Source organism: Dromaius novaehollandiae, chromosome 27 (assembly GCF_036370855.1).
Source record: "Dromaius novaehollandiae isolate bDroNov1 chromosome 27, bDroNov1.hap1, whole genome shotgun sequence".
NCBI classification, from domain to species: Eukaryota; Metazoa; Chordata; class Aves; order Casuariiformes; family Dromaiidae; genus Dromaius; species Dromaius novaehollandiae.
Window position 1 is genome coordinate 809,603 of NC_088124.1, and position 22,777 is coordinate 832,379.

General features: G+C 51.8%; 1 protein-coding gene across 1 annotated transcript in view; it reads right to left on the reverse strand.

Annotated features, from left to right (window-relative positions):
- Positions 1-1,407: 1,407 nt before the first annotated feature.
- The window catches only part of ARL8A (ADP ribosylation factor like GTPase 8A), a 29,276-nt gene continuing 7,906 nt past the window's right edge, over positions 1,408-22,777 (reverse strand). Inside the window, exons 2-7 of the mRNA XM_064498275.1 lie at positions 11,477-11,557; positions 10,117-10,190; positions 6,898-6,991; positions 5,470-5,537; positions 3,753-3,823; positions 1,408-3,587 (exon numbers count right to left, since the gene is read on the reverse strand). Of these exons, the coding sequence (XP_064354345.1) occupies positions 3,538-3,587; positions 3,753-3,823; positions 5,470-5,537; positions 6,898-6,991; positions 10,117-10,190; positions 11,477-11,557 (438 nt within the window). The 3' untranslated portion in view covers positions 1,408-3,537. The remainder of the gene's footprint in view (positions 3,588-3,752; positions 3,824-5,469; positions 5,538-6,897; positions 6,992-10,116; positions 10,191-11,476; positions 11,558-22,777) is intronic.

The window sequence follows — 22,777 nt, forward strand, 5'->3', positions numbered from 1 at the left end:
GCGACACCCACCAGGCTTTGCTTTCTCGGCCCAGTTGCCAGGGAAACAAAAGCCCCAGTTTTCTTCGAAGAACACGAGACTAGACTTTTTTTTCCCCTTCCTCCCCAACCAGCCCCAGGGGAGTCCCCGGCCCGCACCCTCCCCCTGAGCTGCTGGGGGCCGCGATGGGTGTTTAGGAGCATCTTGCAGCTCTGAGGATGGGGGAGGCAGGGAGAAGGGGGGTTTCCGTGCCGGGTGCAGGGATGAAAGAGGTCCAGAGCCCCCACTGCCCACCATGCCCTCACTCCCTTCCGCATCCCTGTCCAGATCCAGCAGGCGAGAGCCGGGCTCCTGGCAGGAGGAAAGGGTGCCCGGGGCGGTGAGCCCCCCCGCACACGGGCCTGGGCGGTGGGAGGAAGGGAGAAGTGGCTGCTTTCATGCGGCTCGCTCTGTGCCGGTTTGTCCTGAGCCCGGACCAAGGGCGAACAATGCTGGGCTTGTTGCTCCAGCCCCGCTCGGCTGGATGCGCGTGGGGAGGAGGAAGAGCTGGGGAGAAAAGCCGGGGCTGGGGGCAGGGGAGCTGCGGGCAGTACCAGCAAGGGCTGCGGGCGACGCACGCTGCACCAATCACAGGAACGTGGCCCCCAGGGCAGGCAGAGCCCCTCGGAGCCGAGCTGGACCTCATCCCTGGTCCCAGAGCACTGGGCTCCCATCTGCATGAGTACCAGCTGGGGTAGGACGTGCCGAGGGTCTCTCCAGCACCTCGAAGAGACTCTCCCATGGGTGCAGGAGAGCCAGCAGCACACGGATAGAGCAGGGAAGAGGGATACTCCCTTGGCAGGCATTGGGATGCTGCTGGGCACTGGGAGCTCAGGTACCCAGGCAGGGTGCTACAAAGCACAAACCACAACTCCAGCTGCTCAGTGCAAGTGAGATACCCGGGGCAGCCCCTAGAAACAGCTGGCACAGAGGTGCCCCCCACCATTGATGGCCACTGCCCAGAGCAAGTGGTTGGTGCAGTCCAGGGCACAGGGAGCCTTGAAGCAGCCTCTTAAGCCCAGCTCCAACCCCAGCATCAGTGCTGCGCCCCAGAACCATCTCAGGATGCAGCTCGTGGTGGGAGAGGAACGTCCAGCCGCTGGGACGACTGTGGCTGGAGGTCTCCTAGCCCATCTTCACATCCAGGCCAAGGAAATAAGGCATCTGGAGCCATGAGACTTGGCTCCAGCACCTCTTCCGTAAGCATGGGCACGCAGAGCTGCCAAATCTTGCAGGGTGAGTGCTGGCGTTTCCCAGCCTCAGCATTAACACTGAGGGGGACCAGTGAAGCTTGTGCCCTGCACTCCAGGGTATGCACATGGCCCCATAGAGGGAGGGGATAGATGGAGAAGGGACAACGAGAAAGCAACATGACTGCAACCACACCCACCAACGCAAAATTGTTAATTTATTATTATTAGGAGGCAAAAAAAAATGTACAGTTACAAGAATCATTTCCCAACAGAGGTCAAATCTGAGCCAAAATCTCTCTTAAAAAAAAAAAGAAAAAAAAGAAAAAGAGGGGGGATGACAACACTTTACAATTCATTAAATTAAAAAAAAAAAAGAAAAGAAAAGAAAAAGGAAACCTCTCTTTGTGCAATTCTGCAAAAATAAGAACCGAAGAGAACATCACAGCCTTGCCGCCCCCAGGAGCCAGTCCACGTAAGGGAAAAGGGCTCCGAGAGGGACCCTGCAGCCTCCCGTGCTGGCTGCAAGCTGCCTCTCAGCAAAATACAGGCAGGAAGGGAATGCAACGGCCTCCAGGTTACCTCCACCCTCTCCCCCCAGCCCTGAGCTGGAGAGAGGCAGGTGCCCCTCCACCGTGCCACAGCTCTGACCCCACTTAAGCACCCTCACCTCTTGGCATCAGTGTATCTCCCCCTGCCCCCATCCCACCAAAAGGGCCCAGCTATGTGTCCCCCCCACCCCCAAACTGGCCCATACGCAACCTGGCAAGGCCCCAAGGCTGTGCTGTGCAGAGACCCAGCAACTCAGCACACAGCACAGACAGGCAAAGCCTCTCTGACCCATCCCAGAGACTGGGTTTCCTCTCACTCTTTCCCCATGTGCTGGAAGGGACCAAACACTGACACCCACTGGCCCTGCTGTCCCCTCCACCTCACTGCCCTCGGGCCCCGAGGGCACGGTAGCTCCCTCCGGAGCCAGGACACCCCGGGCAGGCACAGGAGCCAGCTCCAGCATGGCAGCATACGGCAACAGGGAGCAGGGCACACGCCGGAGCACTGTCCTCAGGGTCCTGCATCCACAGGGGGAAAAGTGCCACCTCCTCTACCCGCCCCCCCCCCCCCGCATGATGTGTTCAACCAGATCAGAAACCAGCAGCCTCTAGCCAGGGGCAGGGTGATGCCTTTTGGCTTGCAGAAGCAATCGTGGCAGCCCGGAGAAGGTGGGCTACGTGAGGCTGAGACATACCTGTGGAGCAACTGGGGCAGGGGGAGGCTAGGGGCTGTCCCCATGCTTTCCACGGGTGGGGGAGGCTGCCTGGCATCACCAGGCCCCTCTGCACTAGCTCCAGGCCACTTAGGTTACCACTGCGGCTGCCCCGAGGCTCGCCAGGGCAGCCAGGGCAGCACCCTGCCCAAGCGTGGGGGCCCAGGCAGGCTCGGCCCCCAACTGCAGTCACCGTGCCACAGCAGATTTCCAGGGCGTAGGGCAGTCCGAGGGCCCTGGACACAACTCTGCCCCAGCCCTGGTCAGGAGGAAACGCAGGGGAGGGAGACAAGTTGCCCACGGCGGCGAGGATGGGGTGTGGGGCAGCAGTACGGGAGCTGGAGATACTGCGTGGAGGTTGATCTTACCAGGTCATGAGATCCCCAACCCCAAAGGCAGGGAGAGGAGCCTGGGGAGAGGGACGGCATTGCCTCCCCAGCCGGCTGTGCCCACCGCGTTCCTGGGTGAGCCCTGCCCAAAGGAGGCCAAAGCACAGGGAAGGGCTGTTCTTCTGCGAAGACAGGGCGAGGACAGGGCAGGAGCACTCCCGACCCCCCCAGGGAGGCCCAAGCCCTGGAGATACAGGCAAGGACCCCAGGGAAGAGGCGAAGGAGAACCATGGCACCTGTCTGCAGCCCGGCACAGCCCACTGCCCCAGGGGCTGCGTTCTGCCACCACGCTCATCTTCCTCACAGCACTGACCCTCAGCCGCCCTCGGGGAGCCCACAGCCTTCCTACAGCTCATAGGGCCCAGTTTAGTAACAGCGTTATCGCTTAAATTAAAAAATTAAAATATATATACATATATATATATACTGTATACACAGACAACAACAGAACAGTGCCAAAATGGGAAGGAGAGACAGAGAGAGGAGTGGAGAGAAGGGCAGAGTTGGACATTTTCTTTACAATAAAAACAAGGGCTCCACCTCAACACGAGCGGAGTCTGGGGTCCCCTAAAAATACCCATCTAGAGAGAGAGCTGAAGGGACAGAGCAGGAGAAAGAAGGGGGCATGGGCTTGTACAATGGCATCTTCCCGATATGAGCTGCGGTCTGCAGGATCTCAGCTTCTCCTAGACTTCGAGTGCTGAATAAGCCACTGTAGGGTGATGTCTGCAAAGGCAAGGGACAGTCACCTCCTGCCCCTCTGGCTGTCAGCCCCTCTTGCGTTTGAGGAAACACAGCCTGGGGTAGGCTAGTGCAAGGCTGCCCCGATCACCCCAGGAGGGAGTTTTCCTGCAACCCAGCAACCATCGGTACAGAGATACCAGTACTCACCGATATTGTCCTTTTCTTTGCAGGAGATAGAGTAGCAACAAATCTCTCGGTCCTGGATGGCAGACAGGTTCCTGCAGGAAAGAGAGAGCGAGCTCCGAGTGCCTGCTGCAGACCCCAAGGGCTGTGCAAGCATCTTGGCACAGGGCAGCAATGGAAGACATCTCTTAGCAGCCACTCAAACGGTCCCTTTGAACCCAGGGTCCGAGACCCTTTGCAAGGGGCAACAGCTCCCCACGCTCCTGACCTCCTTCAGGAAGGTCAGATGAGGACACCAGTACTCAGTGCTGGTGACAGTCACAGCATGCTCGGGGGCGGGGGGGGCCTCTGACCATCACGTGGGGTAACCAGGCTCATTCTGAACTGTCTGCTAGTGCTAAATAAAGGGACAGAGCAGTCCAGACCCCAAGGAGAACCAGGCCAAGAAACTATGCAGCTTCCTTCAGAGCTCCCTAAAACTCATGGTTACATGGAACTCCTGAGATGCAGCAAGGGGGATCAGGGAGAGGGTAGAGCACAGGGTGCCCACAGAGTAAGGGAGATCTCTGCTCAGAGGCACCGAGATGCTCCAGCCTGACCCCAGAGGGTGGATAGGGGGTGCAGAGATGCACAGACCCAAGCTACTCATCCAAGGCCTCTCTAGAACATCATCAGGCCCGAAGAGCTAGAAATCCTCGTGGACACAGACTTTTGACACCACACAAAGAGTCAGGGCAGAAATGCTGCAAATGAGTGCAGTGTCCCAGTCTTCTGGCAGCAAGAGAGGGATTCGCCTCTCACAGTGTAGACACGGACAAGAGGCAGCATCGGCAGGGCTGCAAGGAACCCACGTGTCAGCACAGCAAAGGCTGCCCAGAGGAGAAAGAGGTACGTGAACGTCCCTCGCACACTCGAGCGGGATTTGACCTCTCAGCTACAAGAGCAGTCCACTGTCGGCAGACACGCACTTGTACCGAGCAGCGGGGCAGCCTGGGCACTCGCAGATGGAGTGGGGCTTGGGGCAGCCTGGGCACTCGCAGATGGAGTGGGGCTTGGGGCAGCCTGGGCACTCGCAGATGGAGCGGGGCGGGTGAGGGCACCCACAGCGGCGCGGGAGGGAGGGAGGGTGCCTCCGGGCTGGCGGCAGCACGCAGCACCGACCCAGGAGCCGGGCCCCCAGCACGGAGCCCAGCCCCAAAGCACCGCCGGCGCGCGCGACGCCAGGCCCCAACGCCACCGCCGGGCCCCGACGCCACCGTGTGGCACAGGACGCCGCCGTGTGGCCCAGGACGCCGCGCTGCGCCCGGACGCCGTCACCTAGCTCCTCCCAGGCGCAGACCGGCCCCAGCAGCAGCAGGGCTGGGAGCGCAGCCCGGGCCTCGGCTTCCGCTTCCAGCTCAAGGTCCCCAGCCGGGACCGGCGCAAGCGCAGAGACCTGGCGCCCGGCATCCCTGCCTCCCGCCAGCAGGAATCTCTGCTAGACGCAGCTTCTCTACCGACCTCAGGCGCCCGGCCACGCCGACGGCACCCAGGGTGCCACAAAGCAGCCTCGTGGCCAAAGGCAGGAGTCCTGCACTTCTGCGCCCAGCAGAGCACGGCAGGAATGGGGGGGGAGTGGGGAGGACACTTTGCCTCACGGTGCCCAGCCCAGCGCTCCCCGCACGTGGGAAAGCGGACAGCCAGGCACGCAGGACGGGCGGTGCCGAGAGGGAGCAGTCACCCAGGCCGTGGGTATACTTACATCTTCTCAATGAGCTCCTTCTCATCCAAGGCACCAGGGAGGTCTCGCTTGTTCCCAAGGACTAGGACCTGCAGGGGAGGAAGGGGAAACACCTGAAGCCCCTGCCCACAAGACCAGACAGAAACCTGCTTTGTGCTACCTGGAACCGGACTCTGCTTAAGATGCAAGAGAGCCCTTGTCCGGTTCACCGGGACAAGCCACAGACAGAAAAACACTCTCTGACAGGCAGTCAAGAAGGAAGAGCACTTCAGTTAACAGCCTTAATTAGCTCATACACAGCATCTTCTCTTATATGTATTCTCTATCCCCGAATAGAAATTGGACTCACAGCACATCCTCCCTTAAGGGCACCAGTTTTTCCTCATGGCACTTAGGACATTCTCCCAAGAGCCATCTACCATCTTCGAGCAAAAATCCAAGTGAAACTGAGTGATGGGTTAAAAACTACATAATAAGGAAGGATGGAGGAGAGACTCGCACACAATGCCAAACCTGCTCTCTGCAGGTAACCACCCTAAAAAACCAACAGCTGTTTGCACAACGTGCTCAAACCTCTTCGGTTCGAGGCTTTTCACAACCATGAAGACATCCTCCAGACTACGCAAAGAAAATTATCAGGCAGTACCTTCTCACCCCTCCTGAGCACGCCACACAACTATCATCTGACAAGATCAGCGTTGAGGCTGTAGCTGCCTTCCCAGAGTGAATTAGGACCTCTGCAGCATCACAGCAACACAGTAGCACCCAATTTAAATTTGCAGTAGTCTTTTAAAGCCCAAGTTCTCGAAAAAGAGCACTCAGGAGTGCTGCAAATGCAGTGCATAACGTCAGGTACTTAATTTAGTTGGTGGTGAACATTTGGGATCTGTTGCAAGGTCCTAAATTAGCTCCTTTCAAAGGATGCCAATTCTGGATGCTCTGTAACTGCCCTCCTCTGCATTCGTAGTGTGCCCAGTGCTTGCTGTTGGTCATGCTATTTACAGCTCACCTCATTCAAATGTCACAGAAGAGCTGCTGCTCTCCTAGGAGACCAGACCTTAATGTCCTACCATAAATAAGGTGCAAATTCATGCGAGGGGACAGATCTTACACGTGGTGTTTTTTTGGCCTCTTCTAAACCTCCTCTCCCAGCAGTGAACATGTTATTTAAACTCTGCCTGCCTCAGAGCTGTCGTGGCCAAGCAGAGAGCAGCACAGGGCAGGCTTCCCCAGCCCTGTCCACTGCCACCCCAGCTCCTATCTAGAAAGCACCACTTCACAATGATTTTCTGCAAGGATGTAGGAGTGTGGCAGGGAAAAGGACCTGATATCGAGAACCTGCTTTGTAGCTTTTTTTTCCCCCAGTAACTCTTTTGCTCCAAATCCTGGCAACCTCCTGCCCAGGAACTGCAAGTGGCTGGGAAGGAATCTATATGGGCAATTGCTCACCGGGATGCCCTGGAGCTGTGGCTTGTCGAGCAGGTTGTGAAGTTCATTCTTTGAGGCCTCTATCTTCTCCTGGTCAGCAGCATCCACCATGTACCTGCAAGAAAAAGAACATTCCTGAGCCTAGGCACCTGGGGAGAGGCGTAGGACATCTCACCAAAGGATCTGGAACCCCTGTACCTCTGAGGTCCATGCCACCACCAAACCTTGTGTCTGCCTTCATACCCCATCCCTCATTCTCACATGGCCAGCCACACTACCCCCACAGGTTCCTGATCCAGCACATGAATGTGGTAGATAAGCAGCATCCTTCCCCCAGGACCCCTCTTCTCAAGGAAAATTGTGGGTTTGAGAGCAGCTTGTCTTCCCCAAAGGGAAGAGAGACCACTTGTTCCCAATGATCCTGAGCAAAGAAAGTCATGTTGCCAATAGATATAGCTAGCAAAGAGGCTCCCAGGTGCTGCAGTAGAAGCTGTAAGAAACATTATCCCCAAGCATCCAAGAGAAGCTTCTCTGCGCATGGCATCTCCTCATGGAGGAGCAGATACAAGTAAAAGGCAATGACAGATCAGGTATAGATATGGCATGGATGGAGCACTGCTGATGTGCCAGAGAGAGCTGGGAGGGCAACATGCTAGATAAGGGCAGCCCATTCGAACACAGCCAAGGGCCAGATGAGTTGTTAGAGACGTATCTGCTGAATTAGAGAACTAAGAGCAGACAGAAAAAAAACAGAAGATGGGGCACTGAAGAGAAGGGCAGCGAAGAGAGAAGGAGCAACTGAGGCCAGTGACAAAGATACAGGATCATAAGCAGAGAAAATGAGAAGAGTTGTTGACGAAAAAACATGAGATGGGGAAGAGATTCACTCCAGCACCAGAAGGAAACTGCGGTTAGGAGGTTGCTGGTAAGAACAACTGATGGGACTGTCACCAGAGAAGAGACTGTCACCAGAGAAGAGACTAAGTGATAAGTGATGTGCTAGCAGCCAGGGACCACAGGGAGACATGCACCTGAGACAGGAAGAACTTCCTTGGGAAGAAGGAGCAACTTATTCTTCTGCCTTGAAATAAACTTGGATGCAGAGACACAGGAGTGAAGAGGCCTGGGGGAAGCCAGCTGTTATCAACGTTTAATCCAAGCAAATGAAGGAAGGCTTAGAGAAGTACTTTCAGTCTTATTGGGTAGACACCCATCCTGCAAAGGACAAGAGGAAAGCCAACAAACAGGCAAAGGAGCGATCATCAAAGCAGTTGTTATTTTAAAGATCAAGAAGCTGAGAAAGAAGAAGTGAAAAATACCGTGAAGCTTTATCGGACCTTGCACAGTTAATTAAAAATAGCAAAAGAATCTTTATCTACTTAAATGGAGAAAAAGGGAAGACGTACACTACTGTGTTGAGAGGATGAAAGAAAAACATTACCCAGGTATTACCATAAGCCTGTTGCACCACAGTCAGTGCAGAAGGACTGAAGGCATGAGAAGAGAGATGCAAAATATACTCAAGATCGGGAAGACAGACTGGATGCAAACATAATGCTTTAAGAAACTGAAAGCATAACCTGGGTGACTACAAACCCCTTCATTTCCTCTCAACAAGACGGGCCATTCTGGAAAGATGTCTACTGAAAGCTAAGGAAGGAGGCAGTAAAAGGACTGCAAAGCATGTGAGCCTGTCTGAGAATTTATCATTTTCAGCTAAGCTCACTGCAGAATAGCAAGTACCAAGGAAATGTCCCAATCTACGGACCATTCACAAGAGCAGGACCAGCCACCACTCTCTTCCCCTTCAGGGTCCCACAAGCAGCGATCAGTGCAGGAGCCTCTCAATCAAGTTTTAAATGCCCCTTAAACAGGAAGCAGCACGTAGAAAATTCCAAGCCCCGGGCAGCATCCAACGAGCTGGCCCAGGAGGCATGGCACAGACCCTGTGAGCACCGGCCAGGACACAGATGTGCTCCTGCTACCTGGCTGCAGCAACTGTGAAACTGCCCAGATGGATCTGCAGAGGGAGTACAAGGTCCCAAACATCCACGGGCTTCCCACATTATCTCTGTACTGCTCCCACACTCCTGAACCAGCCATGAAAGAGAGCGGCTGTGTGCAAGTGGTTTCAAGTGTCGGATCCTGATCCAGAGCTGCACAAATGTCCCTAACCCACAATCTCTGACTACTCAGAAATGGACTGAGGTTCTCACGCACATTCGTTGCAATCTGTGAGTAGTTTGGGATTGGCAGAGGGAACACCTGAGCTGCACTGTCAGAGAGGCAGCTCCTGTTTTTAAGACATGAATGTCCTCTCATTGCCCTTCACTCGTCAGACCTACAGTTCAGCAGGGCAATACCAAAAAACAAGCCCTCCTTACCCCTTCAAATCCCAGGGCATGTTCAAATGGTGAAGGCCACATAAATCTGATTTTCTAATTGGGTTTAGACAACTCAGACCTAGGCTCCCAGGGTAAATATTTGTCCTTAGGAGTACACTGCTTGCTTCCCATGCATGTCTTGCCAGACTCATCTCCAGCCTGGACTCTCTGGGACTGAGTTGACTGAAACGTTCACAAGCAAAGGATATACTGGGACACACTCGGAGAGACTGCTAATGGTCCACAATAAGTATTGCAAAAAGACTGTTTTTCTAAGCACAAGATTTAACCAGCAGCACATAAATGCAGCAGTCTGGAAACATCCTTAAAATCACCGTGCTGAAAAGAGATGAGCCACACAAATTACCTTTACAAGCCCTTCAGATTAACGCATTGCACACAGGAGCTGCATGAGCAAGGAGAGGCCAAATCCAAGCAATACAGCAAGACCAAGTGAAGTCAAGTTAAAAGGAAGAGTTTGCAATGGCTAGTAGAGAACTTGTTCTGCTGGAGAGAATCAAAGTGATTTTGCTACCCCATGCTCCAAGCCTGCGGTGGCACAGGAACTGCAATGCCCCACGAAATGACAGAGTCCCAGGATGAAGCATCTCTGCTCCTGACCGGGATGCCCAGCTCCTGGTGCTGGCAGCAAAGGCAGTGCTGTGAAAGCCACCTTTGCTCTGGGCTCCTGCTGCATTGACTGAATGGCCCAGAGGAGCCAACTCAGCCACACCCAGCACCCTTGGGTGGGGTAAGAGGGGTGAAGGGATGTTCCCCCCGCCGCTGACTCAGCTGAGCACCGCTTCCCGTGCATCAGCGATGAAGACGGGGCTCTCTGCTCCTAGGGGATACTTACACGATGGCGCTCACTCCGCGGCAGTACCGCTCCCACATGCTGCGAAAACGAGGCTGGCCACCAATGTCCCAGAGCTGTGACAAGGAGAACAAGGCTTTAAACACTGTCCTGCCCTTCATTACAGGGAACCTCCTCACTGCCCACCCACCTTCCCATTTGCATCCAGCCTTTAATCCTTTCCAAAGGGGCTGACTGCCCTAACAAAGCATCCTACAGACACATGTATGAAACATCCTTTCCTCCCTGACCTTCAACCTAACAACGAGGCTTCAAACTCAACAAAGAAACAAAAAATCCCTAAAAATGCAGCTAAAGAACACAGAACAGACAGGCCAACTCCATGCCAGCTCTTCCAGCAACTCATCTGGATGAGATGAGGCCTCCCACTAGCTAGGAGGGAATCTCAGCCTACCATTCGCCAGGGACAAAAGAATAGAAAGCAGAGGGCGATCTAAGAGGCCAGCTGGCATGGACTGCACATGCTGTGTTAGTGACATGCTAATTACACTGTGCAGCCCTTTGCTGTCCTCCCAAAGGACTCCCGGAAGAGGATAGCTTAGCGAACTACACACTTGGGGAAAAACGAAGCCAGAATCCAGCAGGAGAGCCCACAAGTGCATCATGCTAGTTTGATTGTAGCTAGCCAGACTGCTCTGCTCAGTCATCAGCACCTTCTGCAAGCATGAGCGCCCAGGGAATAGCCTGAGAGAGCCCCTAAAGCCTGGCAAGGCTCTTCCCTGTGCTGACTACCCTAGGAGCCTGGAGGAATTGGCCTTTTGCTGATGCATCTATCATTTCAAAACTCACAGCATGCTCTTTGAAATGCTTCTGCGGCAAGCAGAGATGCCTCGACCACCTTTTGAAATCAAGGAGCAGTAGGAAAATGTCTAGCCCACAGTTACTTCCTAGTTCAATCTGGTGCCCCGGGAAGACATCAAAGGGGTAGAGACATCTTCTCCCTATGCTCCCAAGACAGAGGCCAAAACTGCAAGCTGTGAACTGCTCTTCCATCTAGACCCCTCCTGCCAGACCCTCCCATCCATCCTCAGCAAGGTGATTGTGCCCATGACTCAGGTAGTCCTCTCTGCTAACGAGCCAGAAGTATAATAAAATCTACAGCTTTGCAGCTTGGCCTGCTTCTCTTACTAGAGGCCTAGGTCTCTTACATCCCTATATGCCATCTCATCCGGTGGACACTTGCAGTAACCTAGATGGGCAGTCCTTCCCAGCTGCAGTCCTACAGAGACAAGCAGCTGGTACCACTGGTACCCTTCATCATCCAGCACAAGCACCTGAGAGTTTTCCTTGAACCCATCTTTCATCCCGAGAGTCCCCACTACAGACGTCTTCTGCACCTTACCTTTATGGTAACGTTCCCCTTGGTGATCTTCCTCATATTAAAGCCCACTGTCGGGATCATGTCTTCATTGAACTGTCCTGACTGCAAGGGACAAAATCAAACAGTCAGATGCGTTAGGAAACCAGAGGCTTGGGAGCCACGCACCATGAACCCAAGAGCCCCAGCCTGCCCAGAGCAGCACAGTAAGCCATCAAGTGCTGATACCCTGGCCGAAAATAATCCCAAATGCTCTGCCAGCTCTGTCCTGCAACGGGCACTGAGCAACCCTACCTCTTGTCCACACCAGAAGCAAAAAATAGTGCAAAGGAGACAAAATATCTGCAGGAGAGAAACATTGCTGCTATGCCAGGGACTGGGACACACCTGGCTGGCCCAGGGAAAACGTCCTTGGCTGGATGCACTTGTTGAAACCCTGAGGCCAGCTCTCCCTTGCAGTGAATCGCCAGCTCTGAACCCACACTAAGAAAGTGCCTCAAAGGAAAGCAGAAGTACAGTTCTCCACCACAGGATAAACCTAAATGCTGCAACTAGCAGCTCATTTCTACAGGGCGGTGGAGGTGGAAATGTAATCACGTTCATCTAATCTGGTCCTTTTCATTGCTAGATTTCCAAGTCCTTTGCAGGAGAAGGTTAAAATCTTCTCTTAATACAGGAAAAAATGCAAGTGTCCCAGTCAGTCAGCAAAATCACAGCATTGCTGTGCCTGAACCTCTCCTACCAAATCCCACTGTGACTCTTCCCTGCACAAACACCCTGAACCTCCTGCTTCAGCCCTTTGCTCTGCCTCCAAGCAATGCAGCTAAAAAACGCAAAAGCTTCTTCACCAAAATCCCTGCTCCTCTCCTGCAAGTAGAATGGGAGGTTTCCAGGCTGTGCTGTGCTGGAGCAGAGCTGATCCTGCGACTCCAAGCAGGCTGCCCTGCTATCAGCTTTGAAAACTGCCGAGTTAGAAATTGCTCTCTCCCAGACATTAGCTCTCAATAGACCAGCAATGACTGGCACCACTTTCACTGGCTATGGCTTGGGGTGAAGCCACCCAGGCACAGCTTCCTTAGTCTTGGCCAAGCAGAAACATCTTCCAGCAATACCAGCATGGATCGAGTTCCTCTTTAGCTACAAGCCTTGGGTGCCTCCACGTATTTCCTGCTTTGGATAATCTGCGGCCCAGACTACAAGAGAGTGACTTCTGCTTTCATTCATAGCTGGCAGCATGTCTGTTCATGTCTTTTACACCTCACATGCTTTGCCAATGCAAGAGATGGAGGCAGGAGAATTAAATTAGTTGCTGGGCTAAAATGCAGAGCCTTTCCCACTTGGATCCTGGGAACTAGGGTTTTTAGAAGTTTCCCACCCATATGAAACAATTATAAGTGCCCTTGACTTGGATGGGATAGGGACAAGCCCACAAGCATGGTTCCGCTTCATCAGCCAGGGTCTTTCTGCCCTCAAATCCTGATTGATAATGACCTGTGCAGGTCACACCATACACTGGCCACCAGTAGTGAGAACTGGTAGCCCAGTGAGCCGCAGGGCTCCATCTCTCCCCCCAGCACAGTTACCAGTGGCACAGAGCTTTCTCCCTGCTGCTGAGATTTCTTCTCCCCCCAAACCTTCCCTCAGGGAGGGCAGGACAATTCTCATGGCTGCCTCCGATGCTCAGAAGTGTGTCAGGCAGAAGCATGAAATTGCTGCAGATTTCCAGCACTCCAATGCTACTGTGAAACTAGGTTAGTCTTGTCAAAGACGGTGAGCAGGAGTCCTCCCTCTGCCGCCTTAGGAGAGATCTTGGCTCTTCAGGTCACGTGTCCAGTGCCACAGCAGAAAGGACAGGATGTTGCTCTCCTTTTAAAGCCCATTTGCTCTTCTAGAGTTTTCTGGTCAAGCCCCAAAGCTGTGAGATGTTTCCTAAAATCTCCAGGCACCAGCAGCTGGGTTAATCGGCAGGGTACAGGCAGAGCAGGGGGATGCTCTGGGCAGCCAGGAGCAGCGCAGCACTGCTCTTAACAAAGGCATCCCGTCAGGGCAGGGGGCAACGAGCTTTCCCACGCCTTCACGATCTCCCTTGCCCCCATTTATTACAGCAAAGCAATAGCTGGACATCAGACCTTTCAAGCCCATCCAACAGCACAGCTGTAGGCTCCGGACCTGACCGACAGAGCCCCAGGCAGAGCTGGTGCGACACCTCCAAAAGTGCCAGTCCCAGACAGTTTTTCTCTCAGAACAGGAGACTGCCAGCACCAACCCTCTTCCATATCTCTGGACACTTAAACACCCAAGTCATCCCAGGTGGAGGAGAGAACCAGCCAAATCCAGGTGACATGTCCGACCCCAGGGGGGCTAGCTCGCTCCTCAGAAACACAGCTGCCCAGGGTCCAGGCTTCAGCCATGTCATGAGGATGACATTTATATGGCCAGCACTAGAAATTCAGCACTTACGTGTTTTATTCAAGGGGAGGGTTTGTGCCATGCATATCTGTGCACTGGAATAGCAGGGATGTGAAACTGAGGAGCCTGGAAAGGTTTGGAGGAGCGCAACAAGGACCAGGAGTGCAGCATGACTGAGAAATAATAAACACGTGAGCACTATATAGCCTGAGAGCAAAGCACCCAAGCAGGTAAGAACTGCAGAGAACGGGGTAGTCACCTTTCCTCCTGCCACAAGGACAGGGACCCTCCAAACAATTACTAAAAAAGTTTGTTTTCTTCGCTTTTTTATGCAAAAAAACTTGTGGAACTCCCTGCTGCAGGATGCCAGGAAAAACAAAGTAGAAGAGACTTCCTTGGAATAGCAGAGGGTCCTAGGTAACGTGCTGTAGGTGATCTTGCTTGAGCAGGGGGGTTGGCCTAGATGATCTCCAGAGGTCACTTCCAACCTCAACCATTCTGTGATTCTGTGAGACTAGACTCCCTTGGCCAAAAATGATCCAGTCAATACTACATTTCATACATGAGGGGAGGATCACAAGCCCAGTCTTCCTTTAAATTCTGACGACAGCAAATGGCAATATCATATCCCAAGCAGCAGAAAGAAAACACACTCAAATGTGGAAAGGTTTTTTTGGTCAAACTTTCTAAGCTATTGTCAAGCAGGTGGAAATCAGGGGCTCCAGGAAGAAGTTTTTACATCCCAGTGAACTACTTAAATTCTAATCAAACCAACCTTGGTTCACAAATGCCCCGAGGCAACTTTCAGCAGCGAGATCTCTTCACAAAATCCATCTAAAACAAAGACAAGCATGATGAAACCCTAGAGCCTGAGATGCATCTTTTAAAGAGAAACAGCAAACGGATGCTCTGCTCTGTGAACAGAGCAACTTCCCCTCCATGTTCCAGTGTGAAGGAAAAGGTGACCGTAGCTTTTGGTCACCGAACGTCAGAAATGTGCAGGAACTACCATGCAGGGTGGAACTCATCCCAACTACTCTTGTTGGGATTTACAGGCTTAAAACATTGTTTTGCTAGGGCTTTTCCAGGTTTTCTTCCAGGTAAACAGTACCAGCAACACAGCCTGCAGAAAGGGAAAGCAATTTGCCCTTAACTGTTAAGAAGAATTTAGCGCCTTTAGCCACCAACTTTTCTAGATACACCACATCAGCAAGTCTGCAGGGTTTTCCTAACTTTTTCCACAGGTTCTGCAATACACACTGCTTCCCTTTTTCATTTCCCTTTTGCATTCAAAAAGCAAGGTCTGGCCGCTGAACAGGGTCTCAAACTAAAAAGTCAAAAACCATTTCTAGGATGAGCAACTGGGAAAGACTAGGGCAGAGAGGAGGGGAAAGCAGACAGGAATTCCTTTAGCTCTAGTTGAGATTAGGGGAGGTCTCTCACATACTGATGTCCAACACTGAATTTAGCTTTGCAATCCAGGTTTTAAAGAACTGTCAGGCTCTGAGGGGCACTGTTCTGGAAGAATCACACAGCAATCGCTAGCAGAGTTCGGGCCCAGCTCTTGGAAGAATTAGACATCTCCATCAGGGGATCCCAAACCACATTGTCACAATCGCTAGCTGTGCATAGGTCACTTTGAAAATGGTTCACACATGGTAGTGAATTTTCTTCCAGCAGGGAACGGGAGCAGCCGCGAGAGCCAGGAGTCACCTCTGCCTCTTCACAAAGGAAGCAAGCAAGTGCATCTCCAGTCAGGGGTAAACCTGCTGCCACCACAGTCCGTCCTTCCACTGCGGCGGTACCAGACTGATGCAGGGTGTTGTTTCACAAAAAAAAAAGAAAAAAAGGCACTATTTAAATCCATTTATGTTGCCCCCATCCCTCAGCAGCTCCCACCTTGCCGGCATGGCCCAGCATGGTTCTGCACAAGCAGCAAGGAAAGCATCCAGCAAAAAGACCTGCCTCCCTATTAAGGGAACAAAACACCCACGTGGGAACCTGGGAGAAGTGGCCAGTTCAAAACCCACTCACGCTGTCCCAAAAGGCCAAGTCAGAAACGTGACACTTTGGAATTGCTACAGGATGACTTTCACATAGGCCAAGTTCACCAGTCTCAGCTGCCTGTTTTCTTTAATGCACTGCAGTATGCTAGTAACAGAATTCAGATGTGTTCATGAGCTTCCTTCTGCATTGGCCTCTCTCCAAAAGTTGTACTAACTTTTAACGGTGGAAACATTATTCCATCCCTTCCCTCTCCAACTGGCCTAGATGCCAGTGCCTCCAATTCATTTTTAACCACCCCAGTTCATACTGCCAACCCTCTCAATGGCAGTTCAAGGAACCACATCTCAGCAGGTCCACTCCCAAAGAGAGCAGAGACAAGCCTCTTAGGGAAACGTTTTGCTAGACCCATCTTTCCCCCAACTCTCAATACACAGCGGACACAACATTTGTGCTGACAGCAAAGATCACGCTCAGATGTGCTGACGACACATTCTGCTTGTGCAGAGGTCATGAATGAGACAGGGAGAGACATCAGGAGAAATTCCTCTGGAAAGCACAAAAATCCTTGGAAGAAAGATCAATTTTGTTGCTACAACACATGGACCATGCCTTTGCAGGCTTTAGTTTAATGCAGGTTTTGCCAGGGTCCTTACAGCATCCTGCTCAAACTACCCTGCTTCTGTGCCCCATCTGGAAGACAGGCAACATCTCTGCACAGCCCCACAACTTTCCAACTGGGTTACTGGGAGCGGAGGCTGCCAAGATTCAAGTTTCTGTAGGTGCAGGGGCTGTTGCACATGGATGTAACATTCCCCACATGAAGGACCATCTCCCTCATCCAACTGGAGCTCAACAGGCCAGGAAAGCGGCATCTGCAGCGGCCACATACCATTAATCATCCTCAGCCATATCCCATCCCGGCAGGGCAGCATTCCTGCTATGTTCAGAGTCACCCACATCACCTCAGTTTTCAGCATCGTTAGCTGATGACTGCACTGCTCCTACAAAGGGGAAACACACCTGGGCACATCTGCAAAGAGACATAGGGTGAGAAGAACCAGAAGGCGCTTCTACACCACCACTGCCTGGTAAGATCTCCACCCCTATCTTCAGCTCTTTGCTCGTTGACAGCCTACAGATCCAGATTTTTCTCTGCAGAATGGCAAGCCAGCCGGGTTGCAACCCACCTTGTACCTGTGGTGTGTGAGTGGAGCATCTAGCTCAGTTTTGGTCCTACCATCCACAATATGCACAGACGTGCATCATTTTATCTGCTAGTTCAGCAAACATCCCCTCTCTACCATCCACATCAGAGAAAATACTGAGCAGTGATAGAAACCAGTGGTACTTCCCTCTGTTAAATCATTTCTGGTGGATGCAGAAGCACCACAAACTGCCTCCAGAAGATGCCCAGAGTCATGCATCCATCCTACCATGGTCCTAGGTGGGCCACGGCAGTACCAGTCGCTGTCACTCCATCTCCCGTGAGGACACAGGGCACATGAGCTCAGGTCTGTTCAGCACAACAAACCCCACAGGTTCGATACAAACACAGTGGGCAGACGCAACCACTCCAATGCCTCCCATGGGGGTCACTAGGCTCAGCGGCGATGCAGGACAAGACACATACAAATAAGCAAATTGGCCCTGCACACCACATTCACCAGCTGCTTTTGGAGAGCACCATGCACAACTGTCTGAAGCACCTTGCTAGAGCCAAGGCATCTAAGACTTGCTCTTTCCTTATGTCTAGGCAGCTGTTACCCCATCTTCAGAGAGGAATTGATTGCTTTCATGTGATCTGTTCTTGACAAATCCATGCTGCCTGTTTCTCAACCACTTACCCCTAGGTGCTCACAAACAGGCTATGCCAGTAATTTTCCAGGCACTGAAATTAAACTAATTAGTCTGCTAACTCCCCAGCTGCTCTTTTCCTCCCCCTTTTTAGGGTGGGAATGGGACACACTGAATCAGGGTTTATGCTTATCATTTAATCCTCACAAATACACCTATCTCTGTGAGCTTGATGGCCCAAGCTCACGCCAGCCCTGGGATGAAAGACCACTGTCACTGAGCTCTCCCTTGCCACCCAAACAGGCAACAGTCCTGGATCTTGTTCCTGGAGTTTCCGCTTGCATTGCATTGAGTAATTCATCGCTAGCAGGAGGGCTGCTTGCCTGGCCCCCTTTCGCAGCCATCCCTCCTGCTCCCCACGAGATTGCACCAGCAGGAACCTCTCCGTTCTGGCCAATGCTGCCTGAGGCACGGAGATGGCAGTACTGGAAAGCCCAGTCCAGCCAGGTTGTCTAAAGCAGGGTCTCCACCAGAAAACAGTCAGCAGGACAGAGGCAGATGCTGGCACTGCCCTCTCCAACTACTGTAAGTCTCTGCTCAGCTTCTAACAAGCCTCCCGCTCACTGCCCATGTTGGATAACTCCCATCACTGCAGAGATGGCTGCTAAAACACTTCCCCAAAGCTACCCAGCCTCATGCTCCTACATTACTGAATCTTCACTTTTTTCCTGCCCCCCCCACCATATTAGAAATTACGAAGTTTTCTGAAGAAAACCTACTCAAGTTCTAAACACAGATAGAACTGTAGAGATTTTAATTTCTCATGCATAATCTCCACATCCAGCCTCCCTGACCAGCTTAGCACAGAAGCTTTTGGGAGCCAAGAACACACTCTTTCCAAGCAAAGCCCTCTGAATGTTTACAGAGGCGCATAAATAAATCTTCCAGGAGCTGTTCTCTGAAATAGTTGGAAAAAAAATCCAAAGCATTGGGAAAAGTGATTTTTAAAAATACGTGTATTCTGTAAGACATAATGAACTGGTGATACGTTCAGAACACAATAAACTAGGAAATGGTGCCAGCCACCATTCAGCCATGATCACCCTGGCCACATTAAAGCAGCCTTACCTCTGTCCTGTCCCCCTCCCCCGCCAAGCATATTTAGTATCCGAGCTGCAAAACATCATGCATTTCCTTCATTTAGGAACACATGTGAACTGGGCTCTTTCTGAACTCATTTCCCGTTATACTTAAGCCCTTCATGTCATCTGTCATTTCTGATGGGCAAATGAGATCAGACTAGCCCTGCTGGATGTGCTCATCCCAGCTACTCAAGCACATTTCACGTCCCTGACAAGATGAGCCGTTCCTCGTAACGGGAAAGGAGAGCGATCGTTGTGACAGCCCCGCTCCACCGCGCGGATAGACGTTTCACTCCGAGTACTCCCGGGGGAGAGGAGAGTGCTCCACAGAACAAACAGCTGCACTTGGGCCTCGACTGGCCCATTTGGACCGGGAAAAGCAATGTTCAAGCCAGGCCTTTAAAACATTTCCTTTCGACCAAGGGTTTTACAGTGCTTCAGGACCCCGAGCATCACAGGGTTCACAGCTGTGGAGCCCCATGTCCCCAGGCCGCATGAGGACCCTGCCGGAGGCACCTGAAGGGACAGGGCCCTCCCAAATACAGTACGGCCCTCTGATCCTCCCAGGGAAGGAGCAGGCACACCGACCTGGGGAATGGAGGCTTTCATTTCCCTTCTATGGAGGATCTATGCAGGATGGATCCACTCCCTGAGGGACCTCGGCTGAACTGGGGCAGCCGGGAGGAAGAGCTGTACAAATCAGAAAAATATGATCTGTGCTTTTGCTCAAAATCCTCAATGCACTTTGGTTTCAATATATACATCCAGAGCCTAACATCACTGCTGCAAGCACATCAACACAGAAACGGGTAACCACAGATTTCCGGGACTGGCGACAAGTACCCCAGCATCTTCTGTTCATCAACACTGTACTTGAAGTAGCATGAACTACAGAAAGTCCTGATCAGCTCATTCTCTGCCAAGAGATAGCATTCACCTCCACTGAAGCTTAACTAAGAAATGGGAAGAGTTTTGGTGAACAGCGAGCCAGGTTTGTACTTTCAAAGTCAGATGCACCAGATTTATCTGCTACATATACAACCAGCCCCCTCTTATCCCTGGTACTGGCCCAATATTTGAGAATACTAGGTCACAAATGACAAACTTGCAGAAGTTTAGCCTGTGCAAAAAAGTCTGGCTCAGTATCCTGAAGCACACAGCTAAAAGAAAACCTTCCCTGGGTGGCCATGTCAGGCCAGTTTAGGCGTATTTCTCAGCAATGCTAAGATCTCATGTGACAACACCTACAACTAATGGATGCTAACCACTTCTACTGGCCAAGAGGCCAGGGTCTGGCTTTGCATCACCTCTCAGCTTGACCACTGAAATTCAATATCCCATGCTTAAAGCACTTTGGAAACCCCACAGGCAGCAAGCTGCTGCAGCACGACAAAACTGCACTGTGCCACACTCGCCAACTTCCCAGAGGGTGAAGTTTAACATCTAGGCCCTTATCTCCAAGGTACTCTGTTAGTCCCCGAGACAAACCAGCAGACTGCAGCCAGGCAATACTTCTGCTGATCCAGAGGTCAAGGTGAGAGGCCGAGGTGACCGATATTGCTGGTAAGCCCATGGACACCACTAAAACACTGTGCACTCCAGGACAAATTCATCCTATCCCCTGCAATGCAGCTAATAGCTTTTTGTGCTACTGAAGATAAAGAACATGGTATCATTGAAGCTCTCTTTCTTTCAGGAAAATGAGGCTTCTCCAATGAAAGAGAAAAATCCTTGGTCTCGTTTTGTTTCTTCATTTAAAAACACAGTGACTACAGTCCAAAGCACCAAGGACCACAGTGCTGAAGCTGCACTGGACTCCTCTGATCCATTATCCTGTCTAAGGCAAAAACTTGATTATATCATCTGTCTGTGCAGAAACCCTGCTTACAGAAGAGACGCACCTAGTGAGCTAGATCTTTCCAAAGCCTTTTCCCTGGGGATGCACAACATCTGCTAAGCCTCAGTGCAGCAGGTTAAAGGGAATGAGAAGCTCACTGCATAGTGCAGTCAGAGCAGGGGATAAAATCTTGCCACTTGGTGCCCATGTTTACTCCAAAGCCTGATTTAAAAGCAGACATTCATCCAAATAGCCCCAGGACAGTAAGGTGGAAAGAGCACCTTCTGAGCATCTCTGAACAAGAGCAGTAGCAATGTTTGCTCCCATCTCCTTCCAGACAAAATCCATTAACTGGCTACAAATTTATAAGCATTTGCCCTCATTCAGAATAAGTCTGTAATGGTGCAGCATCCAGCCAGGTGGACAAAGGTGGTGGCCAAACAAATCACAGGCAGCTCTGCTGTGCTCAGAAAGTGACAACTCACTCCTGGCCCAGGCTTTAGGGGTGCTGCAAACACACAGTTCCTGCCAGCATCAAGACATCAGCATTCCTCAGTCTCAGCATACAGCATGTTATAGAAACTCTGAAGAAAGCAAACGCCTCTAGATGCACGTACAGCACCGAGAGAAGGGTTAAAAGTGAAGCAGAGCTGAAAAGCTAGCTCCTCTGCTGCAGGCTTAGGGAATGATGCATGATGCAACCCTGCAACACGGGGACAGCAGGCAATGCCTTCTCCAGATCCTTTGGAACAAAGCAAAGGTCTCGACTTTGCAGGGCTCCCCATTTTCTGTCCCTTACTTCACGGAAACAGAACTAGCCTCTCTGCTACTCACTGCATCTCTCCAGATATTACAATGGACCCAAGCATGCCAGCTACACGGTACTACTGATCTGTGGCCTTAGATCAGGCTGCCCAACTCACATGATGGGACCTTGAAGGCTTTAGAAGACGTAGTTATTAATCTATCCCTACCTCTCCTCCCCTGCAACCTACAATATCTCCACACCTCTGCTCCAACACTGCCAGCATCCATCCAGCCTCCTCTCCATGGTCCTCTCCAGCCAGCTGGAAGCAGCACCAGACCTCATGCAAACTCAACACTGGACCAGCTTGGCATCTCATCTTTGAGATTATTCAGTCTCCCTTGGTCTTCCACTGAACTGTAACCCCCATTTTTTCCACTCTACCCTCATTGGTCTGCCTTCTCGGAGGCCTCCAGCCACTGCCCTGCTCTCAGTTGGACTTTTGCCCTTAGATACCCATTTTCCCCCCAAGCACACTTCCCAGAATCAGTCATAACCTTCCAGCCAACACTGGAGCAGCCAGCAGCAGAGCTGAGACTATTCACATCTTAGAGGCACCTGCAGAGGACAGCACTCCCTGGGTGTTTTGCCACAGACCCACAGTTTAGCAAGCACCCACTGCAGCAGCCTTCCTCGCAGGAGTTTTGGGGCTGCTTCCTTTTGCAAAAGATTCAATCTAGACCTGCACTTACTGCTAGGTCATCGCTTCTGCACCAAGACTGTTACTTCTGAGTCAGATGCTCATGAAAACAAAGCTTTGTGCTTTCCTTCCTTAGCTGAGTTTAGTCAAGGTGAAGCTGCAGGGAATCCTAGATTAGCCAAGCAGAAGGAATAACCAGGATTCTGAAGCAACACCACTGTTGCTGGAAGGCACAAACCTATCCTCATGGCAGCCTGTTGGAGGGCAGGTCTGGGAGAGGCGTTTCATCAAGTATTAGCTTCACTTTGCTTTTCTGTGTCTGAAAGGGGAAACATATGTCTGCAGCAGGCACCATTCATGACCACATGGAAAATACAGAGTGACTACAATTAGTTTATCCCTATATTCCAGTTGGCACTTTCTTGCCCAGTACATGGATCCAGTTTATCCCAAAGGACCACACCAGGAGCAGACAGCATGTGAACCAGCAACTACAAGTCTACATCTGATCTCCGTAGAAAAAAAGAGCTGAAAAACTACAGACAGTCACTGCAGTGCTTAAACTTACAACAGAGCAGGGCAACAACTTTGTCCGGGGCTGCAGGAAGCCTGCCCATTTATTTAAGGAAGCTGCTCCCTTCATATTCTGGAGTATATCATGTGCTCTAAAAGATTCAGAAAGGTAAAACTG